This window comes from Epinephelus lanceolatus, chromosome 18 (genome assembly GCF_041903045.1).
Source record: "Epinephelus lanceolatus isolate andai-2023 chromosome 18, ASM4190304v1, whole genome shotgun sequence".
Classification (NCBI taxonomy): Eukaryota; Metazoa; Chordata; class Actinopteri; order Perciformes; family Serranidae; genus Epinephelus; species Epinephelus lanceolatus.
This window is the reverse complement of record NC_135751.1, coordinates 19,402,485-19,429,330: the sequence shown is the minus strand read 5'-3', so window position 1 is coordinate 19,429,330 and position 26,846 is coordinate 19,402,485. Positions and strand designations below refer to the sequence as shown.

Below are 26,846 nucleotides of genomic sequence, written 5' to 3'. Positions count from 1 at the left end.
TTGATTGCCAGAGAAAATCCCTGGAACTGAAAAAAAAGGTGTCTGACTGCACACCAGCCACAAATCACTGACAGCCACGCACAAAATATAAAAATTTAAACAATGGCACAAACGCTATGCTTATTGTACCACAGACAAAGCACCCTTTGTCCCCCCGAAAAACACTCACTCCAGCTGTAACGCTGCTGTCAAAAATAGCAGCCATTGAGTCTCTATGCAGAAGCAACAATGCCACTTCCAAACTTGCACAAACATCAGTCTGCACCAAGACGATGCGCTACAACAAAAGTGACGCTCTGAAGTCATACAACTGCTCAGTCACTATAATTAATGCCGTACTTCCGAACACAACAACTGAGAACTATATTTGTGAATCATTACCATAAGCTTTTTATGATGTCTCTTTGAATGTGTAGCAGAGGGGGAAGCTGGTATTTATAGGCAGGGTTTTGACCACTGATCTACTGCGTTATATTAGGAGGAAATGATTAATTCATGACTAATGGACTCATGAGGATTAGTCCAAAGTGGAGTTATGACCTGTCTGCTTCTTAAGAAAAGAGCAGAAAGCCACACAGAGACATCCACAGTCATTTTGTGCTGCTTATTCTCTGTTAGATTGTTGTTTCATGCAGTTGATGAACAATAAAAATGCAGTCCCTTTTATTACCCTTTTAATGTGCCGCACATGTAGTCATTGTCAATATTAAAAGCACAGGTAAATTACAGGAGTCGGAATTGCTGCTGCGGTCACTGGGGGGAAAAATCTAGCTGCCGTCTTTGGGTGTGTGTGTGTGTGTGTGTGTGTGTGTGTGTGTGTGTGAAAGAGAGCTCACTCCACGAGCATCTCCAAAGCGCAAAATTGATTTACACACAGTATGAAGCTCAGCAAGCGTTATGTGTCAGCTGCTCAAGAGTTAAAATCACATTTCAAGCCTTTATTTTCATGACACTTGTCATTTTAGGAAGACCAGGTTACTAACACAAGCCTAGATATGTGCAAAGAAAAGTGCATTCAAGATGTGAAATGACATCTTTAACAGCAACTTTATCTTTATCTGATGTGATGCTGCTGTGTTGCACCTGTATGTTTTGATTCTTGATGGGTGTGGGGCGAGTCTAGCTTCTGAGATGTGCAGAGTAATAGATTACATAACAGAAAAACACACAACAATATATCAACTGCCTCACAGAATCTCATCCACCTGTCAAGTTTGGGTAAAGCCAACATTATGCAACATTCCACTTAAGTGGATTTCCAGTATCTGGCTTCACACAGAGACAACTTGAGAGGTTTCTAAGCATGTATAAAGATCTTTCTGGTGCACAGAAGGAGAACTTTTGCCCATATTCGCAGATGCAGTGTTGCATTCATGATGGTTCTTCTCATCTAGAAAAGTGCAACACATCTGAGCTCATGAGCTTTAACATATGCATACAATATTTCATGCACAGAACTTTACCTTCAGTCAAAATGCCTCATTTCTTATGGTTTTCAACTGCAAGGAAAATTCAGATCAACAGGTGCCAATCAGCCAACCTCCCTAATAAAGCCAGTATGACTCAGAAAAGCTGATGCACGCTTTTTGCTTTGATTATTCCAAAGCAAACAGGTCATTTTTCCTGCTGTGATATGATAAAGATCCAGCTCACCTGTGTCTCCCGACAGTTTTCCAGTGGCTGCGTGTGTGTGTGTGTCAGAGTTGCTGTGGATCAAAGCTGTGCTCGCTGCAGCAGGACTCTCTCCTTTTCTTCTGGGGACGAGACGCAATCAACTTGGGTGAAAACAACGTTTGGATATTTTTCTTGCCATAGACGACAGACAAAAGCTCATTTTGGTCCTTCGAAAGGCTTCCTGAGCTCACGCTCCGCCGATGCGCGCCCAAATATGGGCATAGGAAGTGCAGCGACACTTCACTGTCCTCAACTACTGTCGGAAATATCGCATTTAGGAGCCGACCGCACGAGAAACACACACATACACACACAAAAAGGTTGAGGCTAGATGCAACAGGGAGAGGAAAAGCTTTAGTACTGAGTGAGAGGGGCGTAGCTGATGGTTACAGACACATGTTACTTGTATGTATTCTACTTGTTCCTGTTTTTAGCCTGGTTTATTTCTTCATTTCGTTTAGTGTGCTGCCAAAATGCCCTTAAAGGTCAAGTATGAAGCGTTTAGTGTCTTCCTGTTTGTCTCTTTTCTTAGGTGAAAGAGAATTTAATGAATGGTTGAAGGCACTCTTGTTAAGATAAGCAAAAAATGCATAAATATTATCAAATTCATATTATTATGTTTCAGAGTACTTATGACTGTAGCATTATTAAAGGTCCAGTGTGCAAGGTTTAGTGGCATCTAGTGGTGAGGTTGCAGAACTGAACATTCTCCCGTGCGACAAACTGCCAGCTGCCTCTCACATATTACGGGTTATTAAGAAAATAAAAATAAATGCGAATGTTTCATCTTTCAGTCATTATTAATCAATTCAGCTTTCCGCCACTCCCGAAGTCGCCGGCCCTTGCGCTTGAATTTATGCTTCTTAGCTGTGGCCATGTTTGCTACTACTACTATCTTACTTAGTGCATGTGTATGAACTGTGTGACTGACCAACCATCGTGCACCCTAAATTGTCTGGTGCTTGTTCCTTGGTGTGTTTCTTTTTGGGTCCTCAGTAGCCTGTATTTGCTCTGTGTTTTATGGTCCTTTTTTACTTTCTTTTTGTTGCTTTGTTTTAATTGTTATATTGCCTTTGTTTTTATTGATTGCATGTTTTATTGTTTGATTGATTTATTGCATTTTGTGAAGCACTTTGTGAATGTTATTTTTCTGTGAAAGGTGCTATATCAAGTAAAAAATATAATAATATTACTATTATATTTTGAAAGACAAGCCAAGGGCCATTCAAAATCAATCTGTGGACCACAATTGGCCCCTGGGCCAGACTTTGGACATGACTGATATAGGAGAACTGCAGTAGCCAATTAGCCTGGTTCCAGACCATAGACCCCGCCCACTCAGCTGAGTAGGCTTGCATCTCTGGTCTGGCATACTGCAATGAATTTGCAATTTATCTCGTCCAAACGATGGAAGGACCAGTGAACGCCGGGGATGGGGGCGGGTCTAGCGATTAGCCAATCAGCACCACGCTGATGTCAAGCTGTGCGCCGGTGGGTAACTGGTGAGGATAGCAACAATGGCAACTGCTACAGATCCTACAGATCCTACAGACCACATTCACCACCACTCGTGTTAATGGAGGACCAAATTAAGGAAGCTGCTAAACTGGATTTAATGGCGATGCAGCTGGGCGTGCACGACAAGGGAGACATTTTAAACGGGCAATACTCGCTTGTTTTTCGGCACCCCAGAAGCATGGATACTAATGACGTCAGATTCTGGGTGAGTCGTTGATCTCTACTGATTGGTTAGGGAAAAATCAAATTCCCTCCCCCTTGTAAATCGCCTTCAGTGGAGGTGATGTCAGACTGAAGGTTCTGGGAGCTTCAGTCTGACACTCAGTAGCCAATGTGATAAGGCAAATGGCCTTATCTTGAGTCTGTGTTTGATTTGTCCGTTCTAGGCTACTGTAGAAACAACATGGCTGACTCTGTGGAAGAGGAACCGCTCTGTACGTAAATATAAACAGCTCATTCTAAGGTAACGAAAACACAACAATTCTTACATTGAGATGATTATAGACCAATAAAAACAAAGTTATGAATATTAAATACCATTTCTGCTAATAGTTGCCCCTAGATCCTATGCACTGGACCTTTAATAACCTTGCTTGACTTGATGTGTTTAATGTGCTATAGTTTGATATTCAGTCTAAATTCAGGTAACACAAATGCACAACAATAAAATATCACACAAAGTGAAAAGTAACACAAAGTAAAATTTTCTGTCTCTCTATATAGATTGAAGTCAAGTAATGTAGGGCATCAGGTACAATGGGACAAATAAGGTTTTATATCTTGGGCTTGGACAAATGTATTTTACATGAAACAATTATTTTAGTTGGTCTGAAACAACTAGTAGTAGCAGAGCAAAGAGTCATCAGTGACTCGCCAGGTCAGCCATGTGGCATGTTGATTTGGGTAATTAGAGTACTTCTGCTAAAACAATAAGGGTATAACAACAAAAATGGCTGTGGGGATGTTGCATTTTATTAAATTTTGGACTTATAATTAAAATATTTTCACTGAACACTTTGCTTTTTAAGTGAGTGCTTAATGCATTCAGGTAAAATGTGACAAGAAATACAAATGTGACATGGGACATTTGTACTGAAGTGAAACCAGCAAGTTTTTAGGCTTCAGGTGCCATAAAATCATGACGTATGCTTTTGTGGACCACCCTGTCATATTACAGACATTTTTAGTTATTTTGACATTTGAAAAAAATATCAAAAATAATGCAGTGAGTCCATGTCAGCCACAGTACTTCAGAATTAGCCATGCAAGCACACAATATCGCACCAGGCAGCAACAGAACAGGGAAACTATAGCAGAAAAGCTGGACAATATTTTTTAATGAATAGCCACGTGTTACATTAATGATTTAATGGATTAATTACTGTAGTGCTAAGTGGATTTAACAATAAAAACCCCAGACATGACTCTTCCATTCTTCCTGAACATAACTTCGTAGCAAGGTAGGGGCTCTTGTTAAAATAAACTACATGGTCATGTCACAGCAGGCCTATAGGGAAGCCGAGAACACTCTAGTGTCATATCATCAAAATAACACTGACGGTTTTTCTCTTTCCATGTCTGTGCATGCTCTGTGCTGTTGATTATGACTTCCAACAATAGGAGCACTTGAAATAAATGAAAAATAAAAGTTTACGATGTGCACCTGAAGGCACCACTTGACTGTTGCTGAGGGATGTCGCCGAGAAAAATCTCCAGCGACGGAAGGAGCAGGTTCATCTCTCAGTCAGACTGGGAGTCATGCAGCACACTTTGACTTTGTTCTGCCTAATGAGCTCATCTACTAATATAACACTTTGATATGATTTAAATACTAAAAATATGAAATACTCAGAAGACTAAGAAGCTATCAGACTTTACAGGGTGCACATAAGGTCTCTATGTCTAATATAAGAATAAACAAACTAAAATTCTTTATATTATATTATTATTTTATTTCATTTATTTATTTATTGGACTGTGCTTAATGCTTATTTGATTTATGTATAGGCCCTACATAACACAAAGCTGTAGCTTTATAATATGTCATGTTAAATGATGTGGGTTTCCATTTACAAAGAAAAATATAAAAGGGACAAAAGCCTTTTGTTTGGCTGCATGCGTCAACCATGAGCTATTATGTTACTGTGCAAAGCTTTTTAACATTTGAACCATAATAAAGAATAATAGATGCTTAAACATCTGATTAATATGTAAATAATTTCATTAAAACACAATATCTTTCATGCTACTTGTGCTAAATTGACTCCACTATGTTTTGTATATGTGCCTCTTTGAGAGACACTCTTACAGTCACATTTACAGCCCATAATAAGGCTGAGCGTAGCATAAACAGCACTTTGAAGCCCTTGTATCGTAGGACGCGTCATGCATTTTCTCACTCCTCTGTTTGCACATGAGGACACATGAACGGAAGGGCATGTGCATAAACGCTTTAAATAGACACAGGAACATTAATTATACGCCTGTGGGGTAGAGGTGCCTCTCTAAGCGGAGAAATTATTTCACACACGGCCATTATAGCAGAAGCTGCTGTCAGGCACCGGCTCGTGACACACTGACAATTCACCAACGGAACCCTTCATCAGCATCAACAAAGTCAAAGCTTATCAGCATCCTGCGATTAGGGAGTTTCCTTATCATTGTTTACCTGTAATAATCTACATAAGAGCCACTTCTGGAGCCTTCGTCATGTCATGTGGAACAATTTAATTTAATCAGTTACTGAGAGTGAAATTTGTTTGTAATACCCAGGTAACAAAGATCAAATCTGATCTGTTATTTGGAAGTAATAAATTGCAGATCCCTGCTGCACACACCTGCTAAAAGGGTTTAAAAGCCATTTTGGAGCTACTTCACCTTCCACAGCACTTCAGCTGTGCGTTGGGTAAACATATATGCATTCAAGGAGATAATAGCTGCAGCTAAGTGTTTAAAACTAGTCCTTCATCCAGTGTTTTCAGCTCAAAGTTGATGATAGTTAATGCCTAATCCTTGGGTGGGTTGTGATTGGATGTTTGACAGTTTGTTTTTTAACTTTACTTGGTGTTTTCTCACCAGATGTTGAGAGAAGGAATCTTCTCCTATCACTGATTGCCTCCTGAGCTGTGAAGAAGAGGGGGAAACAACGCTAAAGAAACAGACTGACGAGGAGACGGACGCCTGAGTCTGGAGAATTACATCAGAAACCGTCTCTAATTCACTAATGAGGAAAAACAAAAGCGAGGCTTCGCTCTGATTTTGATATGTTTTGACATCATTTTGAGAATCTTAGCAAAAAAACGAACAGAAGGCTTTGTGTTGAGTGATGAGACACATGTGACCCCTTGCCTTGTTTCCATGGACACATCATTAGAGAACTTCCCCAGCTGGCCCCAACTGCTTGTGTTGACGGCAAATAACAAGTGAAGGATTTTAGTTATAACCAGGACGAAGGCGAAACTGACGTTCAAGTCCATCAGTCAGTCTGATTAAAGTCCTATAGCGGTGACGTAATGAAGTCATTACAGTGGATATATTGGAAAGTATTGGAAAGTATTGGAGTGTAACGACTTTCGTGGACAATCTATGAAGAAGGCAGCAATACTCAAAGTCACTGCACTTTCTTACCTTCAAATAGCACATGTCTTCAATCATCCAAAGGTCATTCAGACACTGTACTCATTAATTTCACTGCTGCAACTTCTGGAGACAAAAGTCACACTTCCTTCTGTCCTATCCTTCTCTCTAGCACATATGAGATATCTGAAACCAGTGTTTTCTGCAGAGAAGAGAATACTCTCATACGTGCACACTACATTACTAGTTTATTGCCTCATAAGCGGAAGTGGCAGATTGACCATGTGCATGCCGAATGCTACCCAGTATTATATTACAGATCAATACAGAACCACTGCCACCCAAATCAGAGCTCAGCCCAAAACTTGCAAGTAGCGCAATGGAGGCAGCGAGATGCTCCCAGTACTCCCACTCTGATTTGACCCATTTTGTTCAGTGATGAACGGCACAAAGCTGTTTCTAAATCTTCCAGAGTGGCAGCACATGAAAGGCAAAGGCTTTGAGGTGCATGTACTATACAGCCACCCAGTGGTGAGTAGTGTTCATGTACTGCACCCTCAGTGTTTGGCACACACTACCACTGAGTGTCTGGGTGTGTTTTGGGGCCGCACAAATCACTGTCATGCATCAATCCAATTTCCTTCGACCTGTATTGATCTCTGCTGTGTTTTCCGAGACTGTTGGAGCGCGCCCACAACGACATGTGACAGGGGTTCATCTCTACACAATAAAAGTGTGTGTCAATCTGTGTTACTTAGTGTTTACAGTATACAGATCACTCCATCAGCGAGAACAAGCGGCTCATCAGCACGACACAAAACTATTGTCACTCAAAAGTCGAAAGTTATTATCTACAGAGAATGTGCTGGGTGGTTGTTGACATGACGAGCGTAACGACGGCACTTTAGCTCCTCCTCACACACTCAGACTGTCTTCGGTTGAGTTAATACAAAACAGCAGCACATGATCTTAATGTTATTGGAATATTCACAATATAACAGTGTCTCTTCATCATTGTCTGAGATGTTTTATTGGCATATACATCAGAATTTTGCCTCAAACACTACAGAAGGTAAAGGTCACTGACTTAGACTGTGTAACTGATATGCTGAACTGGATAACACTGGATAGACTACTAACAACAAGCCCACTGTGACACACCTCTTCCCGTATGTGTAGAATTCTCACTCCCTTTATCCTTTATCTTTTATAGCTGAATTCACACAGCTATACTGTGATTACAGGGCGACAAATAAACTGATATTACTCACCCCACATAATTTACCATTACAGTGTCAGCAGGAGTGTCAACCTGGAATAGATCATAAAGCACAACCGTGCAGTCTGCATTTTTTTTCCCCCACGTCAGCTTCATTTGGCATCATTAAATCCCTGAGATAAGTGTGGATGTTCTTCCTCTGCTATCTCTATTCATCTGCTCCACCCACTTACCTGAAAAGGAAAACTGTTAAAAAGGATGATTCATATTGAGTAAATACTTGTGTGCATTAGCCACTGACTCACAGTGGCTCTGCTCTCACTCTCAAGTCCACTTTACTTAATTGGCTGCACGCTGAAGATGTTCAAAGACAAGGACGTATAGATAAAGTCGTGCATTTACACGTCACCGCCATGCCACTCTTGTGAGACACATACAAATACATGCATAACACACACACATGCACACACAGGCCTCTATAATCACTGCAATGAGGTGCTCAATATTTAGACCCGTTGTGCCTCCCTCAGGCAAAAGAGTGAACTGAAAAAGAGCAGTGACAAAATTACTTATTTCTTCCATTTCTCTCTTTTATATATGATTTTAATTTGTTTTGACACATGAATGGACATCCTTGATTTAACCTCAGTTCCTCTACCAATCACCTTGTGCAGAACACGACTTAATTTGAAAGAAAGTCTAAAAAAAACTGATCCACAGTTTCACCCAGGGGAGACCGGGTACGGTTGTAACAACAGGATCGCTGCAACAGCACCACCCTCACTTTGACCTGTGACTCATGTTATACATAAATTGTACAGGAACGCTGGAACATATCCTCAGCAGCTGTCCTAAAGCACATGGGGAGGGTCACTACCGCGCTGGCGCCACGACCAAGTGTTGAATTGCTGCGTCCATCTGCAGCACCATTGATCAGGTCAAGCATCTCCGACCAGCAAGACCCAGCAGCATCACTTTTGTGAGAGCAGGAGAACACCCAAACACCAAAACAAAACTCCAGGCAGACCTCTTGGGGGCAGCAAATGATTGGCATGTTGGACCTGGGGAAACAACTCTTAGACTGGACATTGTGCCTGTATCAGCAACATTAAAACAAGTGGTCATGCTGGGGCTGACAGTGTCCTGGGAGGTTAGCGTAAGAAGGGGAAATACGCTGAACAAGTGGAGTGCTGCAGATGTGGGCGGCATGCTCGGTGTATGCCCGTTGAAGTGGGGGCGAGAGGCTTTGCAGGGAAGTCACTGGGGCATGTAAATGACAAGCCATCAGCAGAGCTTCAGAGGCTGCAGAAAAGCTTCACGATGGCTGTGAATCAGGAGGGACGAGCTGTGGTGTAATGCTGCTGGACACAGGCTGGGAACTGATCACTCCAGGTGGAGTCGCCAGGGTGAGTGGCTCTGAAGCTGAAACACCCAAAACCCTTGATGACCCCTGGTACTATCACTGATGATGTATCCTATACAGTCATATATCTACTACTATATTTTGATTAGTAATTAATTATGCAACTTGTATGAGATTAGAGAGGAGTTTCTTGGGCGTCTTGTCTCATTTCACACCACCATGCTGCTACAGCTAGCTAAACAATGGGTGACAGGGGTCGTGATGGTTGTAACACTTTTAAAAAAGTGTAACAACCATCACCAGTGACAACTACACACATTTTCTCTGTTTTATTCCTTTTTTTAGCAGGCCAGGAGAGGCAGTGAGAAAAACTGATGGAGTTGTGATTGCACTAAAATCTGCATCTGGTGAGTTGAAGTAGGAAGAGACAGGAGGGTCTGTCCCCTACGTATACTTGGACATTTAGCAGTTACTACAAAAAAAACAAAAGAAATTTACAAAATCTCAGAGAAAGAGGATCAACAGCAGCCCTGTGTACTACCTGTGTGTATTTTTTGTAATTGTGTAATTTTTATTTCTTCATCAGCAGACCTGCAAGTGTGGGAGGGAGTGTGCTGCTGGAGAAGCTCAGACAAACGGGTGGAGCCAGGTTGTGGAGGGCTTTATAGGTGCTGAGGAGGAGTTCAGAGTGGATACGCTGGGGGATGGAGAGCCAGTGGAGGTTATGAAGGACGGGGGTAATGTGGTCTCAGGTGTGTGAGAAGACAAGCAGCTGAATTCTGGATATATTGTAGTTTCTTGATAGTTTTGGATGATGAACCATAAAGGAGACTATTACAGTCAACAAGTCTGAAAGTGATGAATGTGTGAAGGAAAGTCTCTGCAGCTGAAGAGGAGAAAGATAGACAGAGCCAGGCAATGTTTATGGAAGACGGCTGTTTTCGTGATGTGTTGGACATGTTGGTCAAAGGAGAGGGTTGAAGAAGGATGGAGTGGTTGATGGTGTCAAGTGCTGTGCTCAGGTCAAGTAGGATGAAGATGTTGAACTCCTTGTATTTGACATCAGTAACAGGATTCTGTGATATAGCTGGCAAAGTTGGAAACTCTAATATAAATATTCAGTGAGTTCTAGGTGCTGCAACAACCATACCTGGTCTCCCCTAGATTCAACTCTAAGGTAAAAACAAGCAAGCAAGAAAAGCTGACTAAGGGTATATCAAAGCTACTTCTGTCAATATATATGCTTTATTACATGTACATGTACAGCCAAAGCAGAAAAAAAAATGTTGAATGTTAACATTCAGTGGCACTGACGGCAGTGCAAAGGCAGAAAGAAGCATACTCAATTTAAAAAGCAGTTATCAACAGTACTTCCTCTAGTAGCCTGTCTGTGATGTCAACTTCAGATCTATATATGCAGCTGAAAATAAGAACTTATATCAGAGTCTTTTTGCATTGAGAACAGTGTAGCTGATTAATTATTATTATATTTTTTTTCCAAACATTTTATTGAGAGTGAAGTCCAGTATGCACAATCCATTAATTAATTTACAAATATAAAGGTTACTAAAATATAAATACAAATATAATATAGACCATCAGTAATTGATATACATAACTTACACGGACATCAATCTCTTTACGAAACTGACAGAAAAAAAACAGCATATTGAAAAAAACTAAAGAGAATAAAAAAAAGAAATAATCAATAAATTATACACTAAAATAAATAAATAAAGAAAAAATAGATAAATAAATAAATAAATTTATTTCCCACACTCCACCTCCCCTACTACACCACCCAGAGGATCTACTTTATAGCAGTAACAGAAACTACCTATAAGCAGAGTTAAGCTCTGCTACTTGGCCTCTCAAGATAGTGAATAAAAGGTTGCCAAATTGCATCAAATAAATTCACCTGATCATTCCTAATATATCTATAGCTGATTAATTATTTGTGGGTATTTTGTTCATATTCATAGACTGTCCTGATTCTGTTCAGCTGTTGAAAAGGAACATTTATTTATTTATCAGTATGTACAGTTGAAGTATTGACAATTAAAATGCCTGGCTAGGTATATATCTACCTACTGAAAAGACACATAAAATAGAAATAGAATAAAGTAAAACAAAATAGAATAACATAGAATAAAAATAAAACAAAATAAAATAAAATAAAACATAAATAAAACAAAACAAAATAGAACGAAATAAAAAAACAAAATAGAATAAAATAAAATAAATTAAAACAACATAAAACATAAATAAAACAAAACAAAATAGAACAAAATAAAAAAAATAAACCAAAATAAAATAAAATAAAAATGAAATGAAATGAAATGAAATTAAAAACTTTTACTGCCAGGCTGCTGCTGTTACTCCAGTCCGGTAGGTGGCGGTAATGTGGTTGTAAACCAGCTCACCAGCTGCCAACACAAACAAGACGAAGAAGCAGAGGAAGCAGTAAAACGATTCTGCTATTTGGTAGCTTAGCCCGAATGTGCCTCCAAATATGTGACAAACGTGAGGTTAACCAATTTTCGGACACTCTCTTTATTTTATTTGCCATCACCTGCAAACCATGGCGGACTGTAAGTTTCTGTTGGACACGGACATCTTGGCCAAAAGGGACTGTTGCTGTTTCTGCTGCTCTTGTTGTTATTGTAGCTAGCGCTAGCGTTAGCTAATTTAGCTCACTGCTGTCTTCGCTCTCAGCATAACCGATGTTGATTCATTGCTGCGGGACAGTGAACCGTAAAAACAAGGTAACTCTGGAGCAAGTTACAGACATCGACAACTGTCCTTAACCATGTTTATGTTGCGCTTCTTGACACATTAGTTAATTAGCCTTAGCCAGTACTTTAGGCAAGGTTGCAGTGCACGACATGCTAACGTTATTTAACAAGTGAAACATCAAAGTTACAGCTGCGTGCTTTAAGAGAAGACACCTTAGTGAAAATGATGTTACTAGCTAAAGTCAGCTAACACACCTACGCTGCCAGCAGTTACAGCTGTCTGCTAGTTTTAACATGGAGCAGCAGACAGCAGCCAGTGACATGGCTCTCGGTCTTCACCACACATCTGTCTGAGTTGTAACGCCCGTGAAGGAGAAACCATGTCTTGCAAAGCCGCAACCAAGGACAAGAAGCCGAGCTTCAGCAAGAAGCTGTTCAGGCGAGGCTCTGTGCGCTCTGTAGGCAGTTTCATGAGCAGAGTCCTCAGGACACTGACGGCGCTATCCCACTTTGGCTCTGAGGTGCAGACAGAAGATGACAAAGATGATGGAGGATTCTCCACGTTCAAATCTGGGAGTAAAGATGTGCCCATGGATGATGGGGAGCTCGCAGGGTTTCTGTCTGGAGAGAGAGTTCCTGGAGTGTCAGGCCTCAAGAACCACGGGAATACCTGCTTCATGAATGCAATCCTGCAGTGTCTCAGCAACACTGAACTCTTTGCTGAGTACCTCGTTTTGGAGCACTACAAAGGTGACGAGCTGGATGAGGACAAACCAAAGACAAATGGCGTACTTCTGCAGAAGAAGGGTCCTCTGGCCAAAGGAGAAGTTACAGAGCAGCTGTCAGGACTTGTGCGGGCTTTGTGGACGTTTGAATATACCCCACAGCATAGCAGGGATTTTAAGGTAAATCCACTACCAGTATGGATCCTACTTTTGCACTGTGTGGAAAAATAACTTTGCCAATGCATGCTGAAAACACACTGCCACATAAATGATGTTTAGGATGGAAACATTAATGAACTAATGAAACTTTATGACCATCATATTTAAGCTCACTTGCATGCATTGTAACCTTTGGACCAACACGTTGTTTGTTGCAGAATGCTGTGTCAAAAAATGCCACCCAGTTCAAAGGGAACGCTCAGCACGATGCTCAGGAGTTTCTGCTGTGGCTGCTGGACAGAGTACATGAAGACATCAACTCAGTCAACCCCAACTGCAGACCTGCTATAAAGGTGTGTTTAGAAGACGTGAGGGTTGGTGTTCATGTGACACATTTCCCCCTTTTTTGTTCAGTCACACAGTCCTTAGTGTTTTTATCGCAGTGCTGTTTTGTTATTATTGTAATCATTCTGGTCACTCAGTCAGTGTATCGTGCAAATTGGCTGCGTTCACAGTCCTGCTAAGCTGTGCTTGCCTGGTCTTGCTTCTTCTTGATTCCATCAAACTACTTAATAACATCAGGAGCCTGCATGGCTTTCACAATCACTCAAGAACCCTGATAGACTGTAATTATATATGACTTGGTAATCCGACTAATAAAACCAGTTTTTGTTTGTTCAGCCACCCATTGAAGAAGATGATCAGAGCATAGAGGGGCCGTCTCCTCCCCTCTCTGCTGGGTCATTTGTACAAGAACTATTTCAGGCTCAGTACAGGTGTGTTTTATGCCCAGTAACACTTCAGTATTTTCCCACGATGGCCACATTATCTATCTGCTATATTTAAAGAGTTAATTTTTTGCCTACAGGTCTTCTCTTACGTGCCCACATTGCCAAAAGCAGAGCAACACGTTTGATCCCTTCCTCTGCATCTCCTTACCGATCCCACTGCCACACACACGGTGAGTTACTCTCTTGAGCTGTGCTACAGCAGGAGGCGTGATCCGTTTTCAGTGCTTGCTTGACAGGTTTTAACATGTTCATGACTAGTAATTACTGATATATAAGGTTTATAGAGAAATTTGCATATCTAAAGCAAACATTCACAGGCACAGAAATACTTTTAAACAGTACACAAAAAGTTGTTGTACCTCTTTTTCTTACCATCTAAATAAGGGCAAGTTTTTTGAAAAGAAGTGAGGACACCTTTCATTGAAGTGTGTGTGTTGACAGGTTTACGAGAACTTGAGGCCGATGTATGTGTTGCTGCAGAAGAAGGAATGTAAACGGGTGTGTTTGGAGTATGTGGGGGGTTGAGGGTGCAGGAGGGGCAGCGAACAGGTGTGGGAGGAGTGTGCACATTCAAAACAAAACAACAGTGAGGTCATTTTAGGGGTGGCAGTAAATGTTACTGTCAGTAAATGTGTAATAGGAGGGACCAGTGAACCAGGGGCTGTAAAGCAGGAGAAACCTGCATGAAAGTGTGTTGTGAGAGTATGTCAGAATGTTTATTTAACTGTTTTTGCCAGGCCCCTGTATGTGACAGTGGTGTACCAGGGGAAGTACTCTCACTGCATGAGGATCGGAGTGGCTGTTCCCCTCAACAGCACCGTCTATCGCCTCAGAGATGCTGTGTCACGTGAGACCAAGATCCCGATGGACCAGGTGCTATTCTTGTCTCTTTATCAGCTGAGGGTCTGACACAGTGAAGGCTATGTTACAGTCACACAGTCTTCACCCAGTGTTCCTAAAGTCAGGCCGCCTCTGGGCAGTAGTATGTCATAAACCCAGTTTTTATGAAGTGGACTTAGTAAACAGGGAAGGACATTTTTGACACAGTTGCTCCATCAGATTCTGTGCTGTAAAGAAGATCTGCCATAACGCCGGCTTTTTTACACTCAGCCAAAGATAGTCTTTTAGATAGTATGTTGGCGTTTTGGAAGCAAAAAAGGCGTGACGTGTAATGTAACAGTGATGGAATCTAGTGTCATTTGACACAGATGCCAGTTTGGGAGAACAACTATGCCCTCCCATTCTGTGTTGGTGTGTTTTGTCCAAAATGGCGAGGAGGAATAACAGCACGACATTCCCGCCTTGAGCTGGCTGTATAAAAGGGGCTATTGATTAAAGTTGGCAGGATGAAAAAGCTGCATGAGTAAATGTAAATGAGAGCTAAAGCAGGCCAAGGAGTGATAAAATGATGACTAATTTTTACAGTACCAGTAAGAAAACACTAGAGAAAATGGACACTCGCAGTTTTTTTTAATTGACTGTTTTCTTCTCTTTCAGTTTGTTTTGACTGAAATGTACTATGACGGTTTCCATCGTTCATTTTGCGACGATGACGATGATCTCGACATCATTCAAGAGAGTGATTCCATATTTGCCTTTGAGACACCAGAGACCTTCAAACTGGAAAACATACGCACAAAAAGAGGTAAATCATGCTCAGTGTTTTTGCAAATATTCTGCTTTTTCATATAAAATGAAAAGACTTGAATCTATCAAATTATTTTTTGTGTCTTTCACAGGAAGTCTTCTGGCAAACCTGAATCATAACAACTTCAAGTACGGGCCAGAGATCAGCAGGACTCCGTCTTTCATGCAGGGGGCCATGACTCCTTTATCTGCATCCCCCAATAAAAACCTGGGACCAGAGAAAATGATCCTTCTGGTGTGTAACAGGGCTTGTTCCGGCCACCAAGGAAAGAGGTAATACAGTCACAGTATTCTGTGTTCTGTGATGCTAACTTGTCCTCTGTCTCTCTTAGGACACATGACCTTTATTAATGGGTCATCAGTGTTGTTCAAAGCTTCCTGGAGAAAGTGATAAGGTTTAACAAAGCTATGCACACTATGTTCTTTTAGGTTCGGACTACCTTTTGTACTGTACATGGAACGCACTGTGACCTGGGATGCGCTACAGAAAGAGATCCTGGAGAAAATGCGTCATCTTTTGAGGCCAGGTGTCTACATTCAGGTAGGAAGAGGAACATAACACACAGTTTGTCTGTACAGTAAATAGGTTGATGCCACAAACAGTGAGAGTGTTTAAGAATTGTAGAGACAGGTTGATCAGAAAATCTGTATAACAGATATGGGCCTCCAAAACAAGTGAAATCAGTGCAATGAATGTGAGATTACTACTAGTGAAATTATTGATTGGCATCCCTGTTTCTCTGCTTACATCTTGTTACAAGTCTAAGACCCCGATAACACAGAGGCGCACTGCACTGCCTTTTTTAAAAATTGATTGCCATTTGTAAATTAAACATGCTTGCTGCACCTTTTTATTGTTGCCTGGCAACCACCCTGTCATGTCCGTACACTAACCCTCCCTTGTAATCAATCTACCATTATTTATTTGTTTTTTTCATAGTAATTAGTAGCTAGTTCCTGAAATGGACAGGCAGAGGGTACTTGCTGTAGCTCTGGTTGAGGGTGAGAGGCTGTCAGTAAATAGTTTGTTGGGCACATGGAAACAGAGATCTGTGTAGGTACATGAGACCCTAATAGAGAGGATGGATCATGGAGAGTACCACCAGTTGGTCCAAGAGCTTCACCTCGATGATGGCCGTTTCCAGGTACATTTTAGGATGACTCGGGGCAGTTTGACAACTTGCTGTCTATCGTCGGGCTGTATAGCTCTGGGTATCCAGCAACTGCTACCATCAGTTTCTCCTCCATTGTTTACCAACTGTCAACTTGTTGTCGTGACCACCACAAAAGGCCCACCTCTCAAATCATCTGATTGGACGATGGAAAAAACGATGATGAAAAAAGAGATGACATGGGGTGCTTTTCCACTCTTAAGTTGGAAGTTTTTTGACTTTAGGAGTTCAGAGAATATACAAAAAAGCCGCCTCCAGCTGCTAAAATGCTTTCTGTGTGATCGGGGCCTAACAGATGTACTGATAGTGGTGTCTCTGTATAGGTTGGACCTTTCAGTCTTCGGGTGGTCGGCGTTGTTGGTATCACCTACCTCCTTCCTCAAGACGAGCGACCACTGTGTCACCCAACAGTGGAAAGGTCAGTTCTGCTGTTGAATACAACATCTGTCTACTGCTTAATATGTGCTGAGTGTTATGACCAAAATGTGTCAATTATTTGAATATAGAATTTTGTGATTTCGGGGTCTTGTAATGACACAAATGTACCTGTCTTTAATACTTTGTGCATTAACTACTGTATACACTTTCATAAATCTCATCCTACTGACATTGAAATTCTCTTTCGCAGCCATTCATTTAAAAGGGTAGATAAACAGTCATACAGATTTGAATGTTATAAGGTGAATCAAATGTTAAGAAGGCATTTTACCATTTCCATTTTGATCTTTACCTCTTCCAAACCAACACTACATATGCTATACATATGCACACAAAGGTAAAGGCAGGCATGATCTAAGCTAATTGGGTGAGGTCAAATTAAATCCACCTCGTTTATCTTCTCTTTGCAAACATGTCCCATTAGTTCTCTTTCTCATAGGCCTGCTTAGGTGACATGCCCTGACATGATTTTGACTGTTTGTTAAAATGCCAGTTTAGCATGTTTGCCTTATACAGTAAAACAAGTCACAACGTTGTTGCTCAATAGAGGTGCACGAATCAGAGTGAAGTCAGAGTTGTGTTTGGTACTGCTATGATTGATCAATTGCTTCATTAGTGACAACCAGAATGTATCTGAATATATTATAGTCTTTATTAACACAATTATTTAAACTTAAGCTGTTACAGCAGAATGCATCAAGTAACTTAATGATTTAATTTCCCATATTAAATTAGCCCATCCGCAAAAGACATGTCCTTCACACTAACCACATTTTTAACTGGAATGTAATTGCACGTGGATTATACGGCTCACAACTCAGGAAAACCTTTTCACACGAGCCTACAGTGACATAAATGAAGTGGTATAAAACCACATTTATAAATGTCACTATTGTTGTTGTTGTTGTTTTTTCTTTTGTTTTTTTTGTTACAGAGCCTACAAGTCCTGTGGACAAGGAGGGCCGCCGCATGTGAAGATTGTGGTGGAGTGGGACAAAGAGACCAAGGACTAGTGAGTGAAAAAGATTAATATTTGCCAAAGTGCTGTGCTCTGTTTATTTTTATCTACAGTAGGTTTGCTCTGCACAGAATGGAACAGAGCCAGGTTTTGACATTTGTTTGCTGTGATCTTCATCGGGAACAATATGTCGGATTTCACAAAGCTGGACTGCAGACACCAAATTATATTAAACCACAGTGTTCATTTGGAAGAACAGGTTAAACCATTTGTTTTAATAACTTGCCTTGTAGGCATGACATCGAATGTGTAATTAACTGTAATCATATTGTAGTCAGTTTGTTAATAGGCCAGCTAACAAGTTTGTCCATGTAAGCGAATATGTAGTGATCACAATTAAGATGACAGGATCAGTTTTAATATTAAATTCTAAAAAAATTATGAAAATATTTAGGAAGTAGGTGTGCTTGGACGTAAATGGTGACACGGACGTGCAGTGGGTATCTCAAAATAAAGGCGTATCTTTAAGATGACGATATATATTGATGTTTACACTTTGGATCAGTGATTAGATTACACCCCTAATCAGCAGTATCATGCATTGAACCAAAGTGTGATCTGTAAGTATTTGAAGTCACCACTGCCACATTGTGATCCTTAATTGGTCAGTCAGGTTATTCAATACTTATACCTGCTTCTCAGCATAATGTGACTGCTCACTGGTTTAGAGGGCAATAACTCAGTCACAGTCACAAAATTAAGCTTGCCTTCACATCGCTGCATGTTCATGGGTCACGTAAGAACACCCTCATTAGCAGGTTCATACTGTGCACACACTTTAATGTTCAAAAAACACTTTATTTTTCTCGTAATGTCTGTGCTGGAACACTTGTCTTTGTCTGCACTGTTATTACAGCTGGGGAATGAGTGAAATGGAGTAAAGCTGCTGTGTATCGTGAACAATCACCAAGAAAAGCTTCTAAACCAAAATCTTTACAACTGGGCATGTTCCAGCATGAATATGTTTCGAAATTGAGGAGAAATGAACAGCATCAGCAACCAAGATTACAGGTTTGATGTTAGCATGTAGCTACATGTAGCAGTGTATGTAATGTAAACACTTGTAGTAGCTTGCCTTGAGCAGACGACCATATGAGGAAATCCGTCACGAGATGACGTAGGCTTGTCTCGCAAGTAAAAACAAAAAAAAACATTGGAAACAGAGTATTTAGGAAGCTCTGAAGCTTGAGGCTTTTACTCACAGGGATTACTTTTACATTTAATATGAATGGTCAGTGATATAAGACTCTATATCTCACAGAAAATAAGGAAAAGCATAATAGGTCCAAGTCAAAATTCAGTAAAATCGATGGTGAGTCACTGCATTGTGCAGGATTTCTGCAGGGACTGTCAAGTTAAGCAAATCCTCAAACATAACGAGGGTTATTATGCAGCTCTAAACCTTTTGTGAGCCCTTGAATGTAGGTGCCTTCACTATTCATCACATTATTTGCTTTTGAAAAAATAAACTTGCTTAATCTTCTTACAAATGTGCTTAATTTGAACCACTTGTGGTTTTAAACCACAAGTAAACAGGAGTCTGAAAAACCGCCTACACAATCAACAACATGTCTGCTCTTATTTCCTTACTTAAGCTAATTACTGTGTGTGGTTAACACACATATGCACACACACACAGATACACACCCTTTGCTGGTCAAATGGAAGTCGCATCTTAATCAGAAGTCATGTGTAGTTCATCAGCTTCCCAGTTTGGCAGTGAACTAACAGTCTTTGGCAAACATGTGGACAATACCCGCAAGACACTGTCAAATGTGAATACTGTCAAACCTGTAGTTAATGTTTGTGCAGGTGTTGTTTGTGAAGCCTTTTCAATGCTGCCTCACCCCTGGCAAGATCCAATACTTTTAGAAAAACTTACGGTACTTAATAGTTGAAGAATATTTTATGCCAGATATTAAATCAAAGACAAACTGGATTACTGTGATGTGTTTAACAATCACATCAAGGGTCTAAATCACACTGAAATAAAAATATTTTACGACTTTACTGCAGTATCCAAATCTCAAGGCAGATCATATGATCCTCACATGACATTGATGTGAGTGAATGAGCCGTGCTTTGTGTTCCCACAGTCTGTTTGGACACACTGAGGAGGAGTACATTCCTGATGCTGAGAGTGTGTATCTGCACAGGGAGCAGCATCATCAGCCGCAGGCCTGCACCCTCGCCCAATGCTTCCAGCTCTACACTAAGGAGGAGCAGGTAACGCTGTGATCGCACACATGGCCAGTGCACGCATACACAAAGCTACACCCCCACACACGATTACTGCGCAGTCAGTACTTTGACATTAGACAATAAATCTTAGATTTGCCTTGGCAAGTCAGTGGTGAGTATATTTTGATGTGTAGCCTCACATTTGTCTTCTCCCCACCGGTCGATCATTTCTCTTCTAAAGTTCAAAAAGTCTTTCACTCTTTGGTTTTACTGTGTATTTGACTTCTAATGCTATGTTTGGAAGAAACTGAGCACAGGCCTACGTACACATTGTGGTCTGACTTGCCTGGGATTGCTCCGCAGGAGAACAGGGAGAAAAACTCGGGGCCTTATCCTGTGTGAGGCCAGTTTTATAAGCAGTGTGGTCGGAGCTTGTCCTTGATGGCTGCTGCCTGGGCTGTGTGTGTTTCAGCTGGCCCCAGATGACGCCTGGCGCTGTCCCCACTGCAAGCAGCTGCAGCAGGGCCGCATTAAGCTCAGCCTGTGGACGCTGCCGGATGTGCTTATTCTGCATCTCAAGAGGTTCAGACAGGTATTTCAGCTCAACCAAACTCTGCTTAAATAGAAAACAGAAATGTGGAACTACACTCTGAGTATCAAGAGCAAGAATCATTTCTGTTTTTGTTTTACATGGAGTTGTTGCTTTTCTTTATCTGTGTTTGCTTTGGACTTGATGTTGGAATTCTTATCTGTTTTTTCTTGTAGTTCTTGTATGGATGCTCATGTTAACATAGTTACAGTTTATTATGTATGTCTTCATTTGTTCATATTTCTGTAAGGTTTAGAAAAATCATTTTTATATTGGCTCTGAAACTCACATATCATGCCAGCACTGACATCGAGAATGCATTCTTTGTAAGTTTGACTAAATGGATCTTAAATTTTATGGAAAAGCTGGCTTGCACTCTAAATAATGAAGCAGTTAAAGGTCTGTAGCTACTTGTCACAAGGTACAGTGAAATGCAGCTTTGCTGGTGTGGCACTTGGGGACTGTTGGATTTCTATACCTCTACGCTGCTTCGCTGCTGAATGATTACAGCCTGGCACATGTCAGCAGTGCAGTGGAGGTGATGAAGCAAGCATTGGGTCAGCAGCAGTTTAAGAAAGCCTGCGCACGTTGCATTTTCACTGCCCCTTATGCAATAGTTGTAGCTACTGTGTACTTTTCACAAAACCACAAATAAACTGACACTCTATGGAGAACATATCACCCTACCACAAGCGCTCTCAGCTGCAACTAGTAGTTCAGCCGGTGTCCTCCTTTTAATGCTGATCTGTTTAACTTGGCCTCTGTTACAGGAAGGGGACCGGAGGGTGAAGATGCAGAACATGGTGAGGTTCCCACTGATGGGCATGGACATGGCACCTCATGTGGTGAAGAGAAGCCAGAGCAGCTGGAGTTTGCCTTCCCACTGGTCGCCATGGAGACGCCCATATGGCCTGGGAAGAAACCCCGACGACTACCTGTATGACCTGTATGCTGTGTGCAACCACCATGGGAACATGCACGGAGGCCACTACACGGGTAATGTACAAACAGTTGTTCATATGGACATAGAATTAGACTGTATGTGTTCATTATCCGTTCTGACCCATTCTCTCATTTGCTTTGTGCTCACAGCGTACTGTAAGAACTCCATTGATGGTCAGTGGTACTGCTTTGATGACAGCGAGGTTTCATCAGTACCTGACGATGACGTGTGTCAGCAGACGGCCTACATACTGTTCTACCAGCGGAGGACAGTTATCCCCTCCTGGTCTGCTAACAGCTCTGTTGCTGGTCAGTATTTATTTCATTCTGTCTAAATAATATCTGCTGTATTTAGAATTCCTGTGTGTAGTTTTATTGCAGTATTTGCATGAACCTTTATTGTGATGGAAGGTTTTGGTTAGTGGTTGAATACTGGAGAGAAACTTAAAACCAATCAATGTAAACATCTTAATTAAGCGGCGTTTCTACCAAACACTTTCGGTATAGTACCCATATGGACTCATTTTTGATCAGTCAACGGACTGCAGTGTTTTTAGCTCCACCTTTTAGTTCCTGATCAGTGTGCTAGGTACCTCAACAGTGGGGTGATGAAAAAGTGGGACAGACTGGAATGGTTTTGTTGGTACCATCCACAACTTTTGACAAAGGAAACGTAGTCATAACTGTTCTGTGTAATGAACTGAACTGTTAACGCTGTTCAGTGCAGCATTAAGGACAGTCCCTGTGAGCAGCTCTCCTCCTGCTCTCTGCCCAGATAGCACAAGCTAACACAGCATAACGTGATCTCATCCCTTCTCGTCATTTTTTCCGCTTGGAGCCCTGAGCAGTGGTTAACATCCGACACCAAACCGTTAATCTCACACCGACAACAAAATGGCTCAACTGTCATTAAACCTGTAAATAAATGTTGGGTAACATTAGCCGTGTGACGCCAACACTTAGCCCTGTCACTGTGTGTCTGTGACTCCTGTCACAGAGCTCTGGTCCTGCTGCAGTAGTCTCATGATAAACAGAGAAAGAGAGGGAGGAGGAGTGAATCAATACGCTGCGCACAGATCTACAGTGAAATGAGATTTTACCCTTTTTAAATGGTCAAATATGCAGTTAAGTTGTGGTAATTGGATAAAATTACAAGGATATGCAGAATTCATAGGGGCTGGCTGAATTTGCATTAACTGCTGTGATTGCAGCATCCTGAAGGGACTGATTATGATTTCATTGTGCATGTACCTACTACATAAGGCAGACCTTTTTGGAAAATATTACCTGAGGAAAAATAACAAGATTAAAAGTCTCACTTTGGCTTTGAACCTCTAAAGGAAACAAGAGTTTTTATTGTCTTTCATGCAGGTTCCACCAGTTCATCCCTGTGTGACCACTGGATCAACCGGTTACCTGGTAGTAGGCCTGCTAGCTTGGCCTCCGGAGCCTCATCCAGACGCACCTCTCTGGCATCGCTGGCTGAGTCAGTAGAGTTTCCAGGAGAACGCAGTGAAGATGATGGTGAGACAAAGAAAAAGCCATGTTATCGTTGTACCACTTTTAAGGTCATCCACCCACCAGATGAGACTGGACTTTATTTAAAATCAGACCAAAACCAATACGAAACAGAACACATGTGGCTAACCGTCAGTCACAAACCAAAATGACAAATGAAAACAGCTTCAAAGAGACAGTTTTGATTTCAAACACAAACCTTTGTACCGACAATATTTCCACTGGAATCAAAAAATACCATCAAGGTTTCCCAGAGCGCCTTGTAGTGAGGAACTCTCCCACCTGAACTTACAAACTCCAAAATTCCATAATTTATTTTTCTAAAGTGGGAGCATATTGCAGGAATAAGGCAGAACTTGACACGACATGTGTGACATCTGACTGGGACGAGCTAGAAAACATGCTTGACAGAGCTCTGTACTGTGGGAAACCTCACATACCGAGTGAATCCAAATTAAGACAGATGTTGGCTTGGGCTCCTGTTTGTGGTTAATATAAATGTAGGTTGTGTTTAACCCTCCAGAATGAAGGGTCAGCACAGTCCCCAAAAATGTTGGCCAGGCAAACTGGTATTTAACTACAACTTTTACAGATCTCACTATGGATACTGCCTCTAAATGATGTAATTTGCTGTATCAGTGGTTCCCAACCGGTGGGTCATGGTCCAAAAGTGGTCTAAAGTGATTGTTTTATTATTTGTAGTGTTCATCAAGTACATTTATTCACACCCTTTTAGTTGACTTAAGCTATTAACAAATTTAAATAATGTAGTTTGTGTAGTTGTTGTTGTACTTTGGATTAATTCAAGGCTTCCAAAAATGGAGAGCATTTTCGCAAAATGTCATCTGCAAAATGCGAATTTATCCAATTGGACAATGAAAAAAGTAGACAAAGGCTTTGGGTGCTTTTCTGCTCCAAGTTTTTTTCAACTCCAGGCATTTAGGGTGTTCCCACAGTGAAAAAGCAGCGAGCAAAAAGCTTACTCTCATTGAAATCAAGTACAAAAAGCAGTAGAGACTGCTGAAAATTGATCCTTTCTGATTGGGTCTTCTGTCCAGTTTTTGTGCCCTTAACAAAAAATGCATTTCTTCCTAATATGTTTCCTTGTTTTTAGGAGGATTCTCTGTTCGCCCTTTTGTCAGGAGCATTCAGCGCCAGAGCTTGTCTTCCAGGTCATCCATCGCTAGTCCCTTAGCCTTCAGCGACAGTGGGATAAAGCCTTCCTGGTCTCTCTCCGCAAAGCTGCACATGAGATCCAACTCCCCCTCACGTTTCTCCCTCGACTCTCGATGTTCTCCTCCTCTGGAGAGGATAGGCGAGGCCTGCGATGACAAAGTTTCCACGTCCTGTTTTGGCAGCTACAGTAGACACGAACGCTACTTCGGCAGCAGGACTCCCCTGTCCATGATGGAGAGCAACTTCAGTGACCAGGACAACAACAAAAGGTTCCTAGACATGATGTACTGCAGGGCTCCCACTCCAGTGGATAAGAAGAGCACCAAAAATGAGCCAACTGAAAACAACAACCAGATCACAGCTATAGACCAAAACATTCTACCCGCCCAAGCTACTCCCTCCAAAGAGCAGAAGCGTAAGAGCAGTATAGGAGGATTTGGCTCAAAGGCAGAAAGCACAGGCTCCACAAAGAGTTCCAGCAAAGTGGAGCAAGAGAAGACTTCCAAAAAACGTTTGTGCGCAACCCACAAGACCTCCACTGCTGAGACGTCTTCCGGTACACCTGTGAAAGGCAAAAAGGTGAGCAATACTAAAGAAAAGAGTGTAAAGAAAAGCACCGCTACATCCTGTGGAACTCCCTCCAAAACAAAGGAGGCAACTCGGCCTCTAGATGCAACGCCACAACGGAAGCCATTAGTGAGCTCCACACCTCAGTCCTCAGCTTCTCCCTCGCCCACTGCAAAGAAGAATTCCAGTGTCACTGAGAAAAACTCCACGAGTGGTCGGAAAAGGCTGGTAGAAAGGAGCTACAGCAGAGATTCTATGCACACGAGTCCCCTGGTCGACAGTCTCCGAGGCAACTTGGCATCGCACTCTTCACTGTCTAAGAGTGGTGACAGCACCCGGCCTGAGAGGAGATCAGTGAGGAGCTCCAGCAGCAGCTCTTCCGTCACTAGCCTGCGCTCCCCGAGCATATCCACCAGAGACCTGCAGCGCAGCAGCAAATCTGAGGAAAAAGGGTTGTCTTTCTTCAAGAGCGCCCTCCGACAAAGGGAAAGCCGCCGGTCGGCTGATTTAGGAAAAAGCACCTTGCTTGCCAAAAAGGCCTCAGAGAGGACATGCAAGCAGAACGGACAAGCTAAGGACATGGGTGGTGATACTGGAAAAACAGGAGACGCTGTGTCTTCACAGACGTCCGTAGAGACTAATGGAGGTGAGACAAAGTCAGAGACAAAGGAGTCTTCCAAGCCCCCCAGCTCTCTCAGTCGCACTCTGTTAAACGTCGGCAAGTCCAAGTCTTCCACTTCTGAAGTAAGTCTCAAGTCTCCCTCGAACGGGAAGAAGCCTCTCGAAAGGATGGCGTCTTCCCGAAAGCTGTCATCAAGCATGCAATCTCCTGCATGTACAACAAAGAGGCCTCAATGATATATTCATAGTAGTTACATTGAACTCGCATAATGCAGCTATTTTCTTTGTGCCTAAGTTTCAGTGAGCGCCGGGTGTATTTGTAAAGAGACACATTTTTTGATGTTACCGTTTTGTACACTGGAATCAGATACACACGCTGGCGTTGAATTACAAATAGTGGCAGACGGCTTTGGGAAATTTTAGCTGTGCTGCATAGAAAGTAAAGTACTGTACATCATCTGCATATTTTGGGTGCCAAACAGATGCTTGGTATGCCGCCAGTTTGAGTTTTTGGAGCTGTGTGTATTGTTACCAATTACACCTTTTGAGCATTAGGTAATGTTTTGATGCGAGTGAGACAATCGCTTGACACGTTCGATGTTTCCCTGGCATGGCGGGTACATGAGCATGCCATATGCATTCAGCTGTACAGCACAAGTACACACCTGTCTGATTGTGTGTACTTGAGGCTTATATGACAGCTGACAGAATTCCCTGTTGGAATCTTCGAAATCCAATTATCTCTCCTTCAGACAAGAGGCTTGTGATATCTTCGAAACATTGCAGACATTAAGTTCAGTTTGCTTGCAAAACATCCTGCTGGCTACACTGGATCTAAAATGCAGCAGCTTGTACATTAAAAGAAATTAATGGGGTAAGGAGCATTCTCACCCCCCCCCTCCCCCCCCGTATGCACCAACAATGCATAATTTGTCTCGTGGAATAACATTCTTCATCATTATTCAGATGGAATTAAGCTGGCTTAAACCTAACTGGTGTTCTCTAAGCATTTAAAGCTCAACGCTAGTGAGAACAGAACCGTAACATCAAAAAATAATCTCTGGACAAATACCGAAACTGGGTTGATGCTCTCACACACACACACACACACACACACACACGCACACACGTACAAAAGAGTTTCATTCCGAAATAATGGTGGCTAAGCGTTGGCAGTAGTTCTCATTGATTGTTTTAAGCCGATCAAATTGACCATT

At 41.7% G+C, this 26,846-nt stretch overlaps 2 protein-coding genes across 2 annotated transcripts in view; one reads left to right on the top strand and one right to left on the bottom strand.

Annotated features, from left to right (window-relative positions):
• baiap3 (BAI1 associated protein 3) overlaps window positions 1–1,872 on the bottom strand; it is a 58,774-nt gene extending 56,902 nt beyond the window's left edge. The window contains exon 1 of the mRNA XM_033643783.2: window positions 1,654–1,872. The gene's annotated coding sequence lies outside the window, so the exon portion shown is untranslated. The remainder of the gene's footprint in view (window positions 1–1,653) is intronic.
• Window positions 1,873–11,784: 9,912 nt separating this feature from the next.
• Window positions 11,785–26,539, top strand: usp31 (ubiquitin specific peptidase 31). Its single transcript, XM_033644704.2, has 16 exons — window positions 11,785–12,990; window positions 13,188–13,322; window positions 13,651–13,745; window positions 13,838–13,930; window positions 14,498–14,633; window positions 15,258–15,405; window positions 15,500–15,680; window positions 15,837–15,948; window positions 16,903–16,997; window positions 17,952–18,029; window positions 20,132–20,261; window positions 20,689–20,808; window positions 21,576–21,801; window positions 21,898–22,056; window positions 23,119–23,271; window positions 24,380–26,539. Exons 1-16 carry the CDS (start codon window positions 12,466–12,468, stop codon window positions 25,864–25,866), a joined length of 3,873 nt encoding a protein of 1,290 aa, XP_033500595.1. The 5' UTR covers window positions 11,785–12,465; the 3' UTR covers window positions 25,867–26,539.
• Window positions 26,540–26,846: the final 307 nt, after the last annotated feature.

What these genes read in the sequence shown, in the direction of transcription:
- usp31 (XM_033644704.2), top strand. Translation starts at nt 12,466, where the DNA reads ATGTCTTGCAAAGCCGCAACCAAGGACAAGAAGCCGAGCTTCAGCAAG. An exon ending in ACTGCAGACCTGCTATAAAG is followed by an intron (nt 13,323 to 13,650) that starts GTGTGTTTAGAA and finishes TTGTTTGTTCAG; the next exon opens with CCACCCATTGAAGAAGATGA. An exon ending in GCACGGAGGCCACTACACGG is followed by an intron (nt 21,802 to 21,897) that starts GTAATGTACAAA and finishes TTGTGCTCACAG; the next exon opens with CGTACTGTAAGAACTCCATT.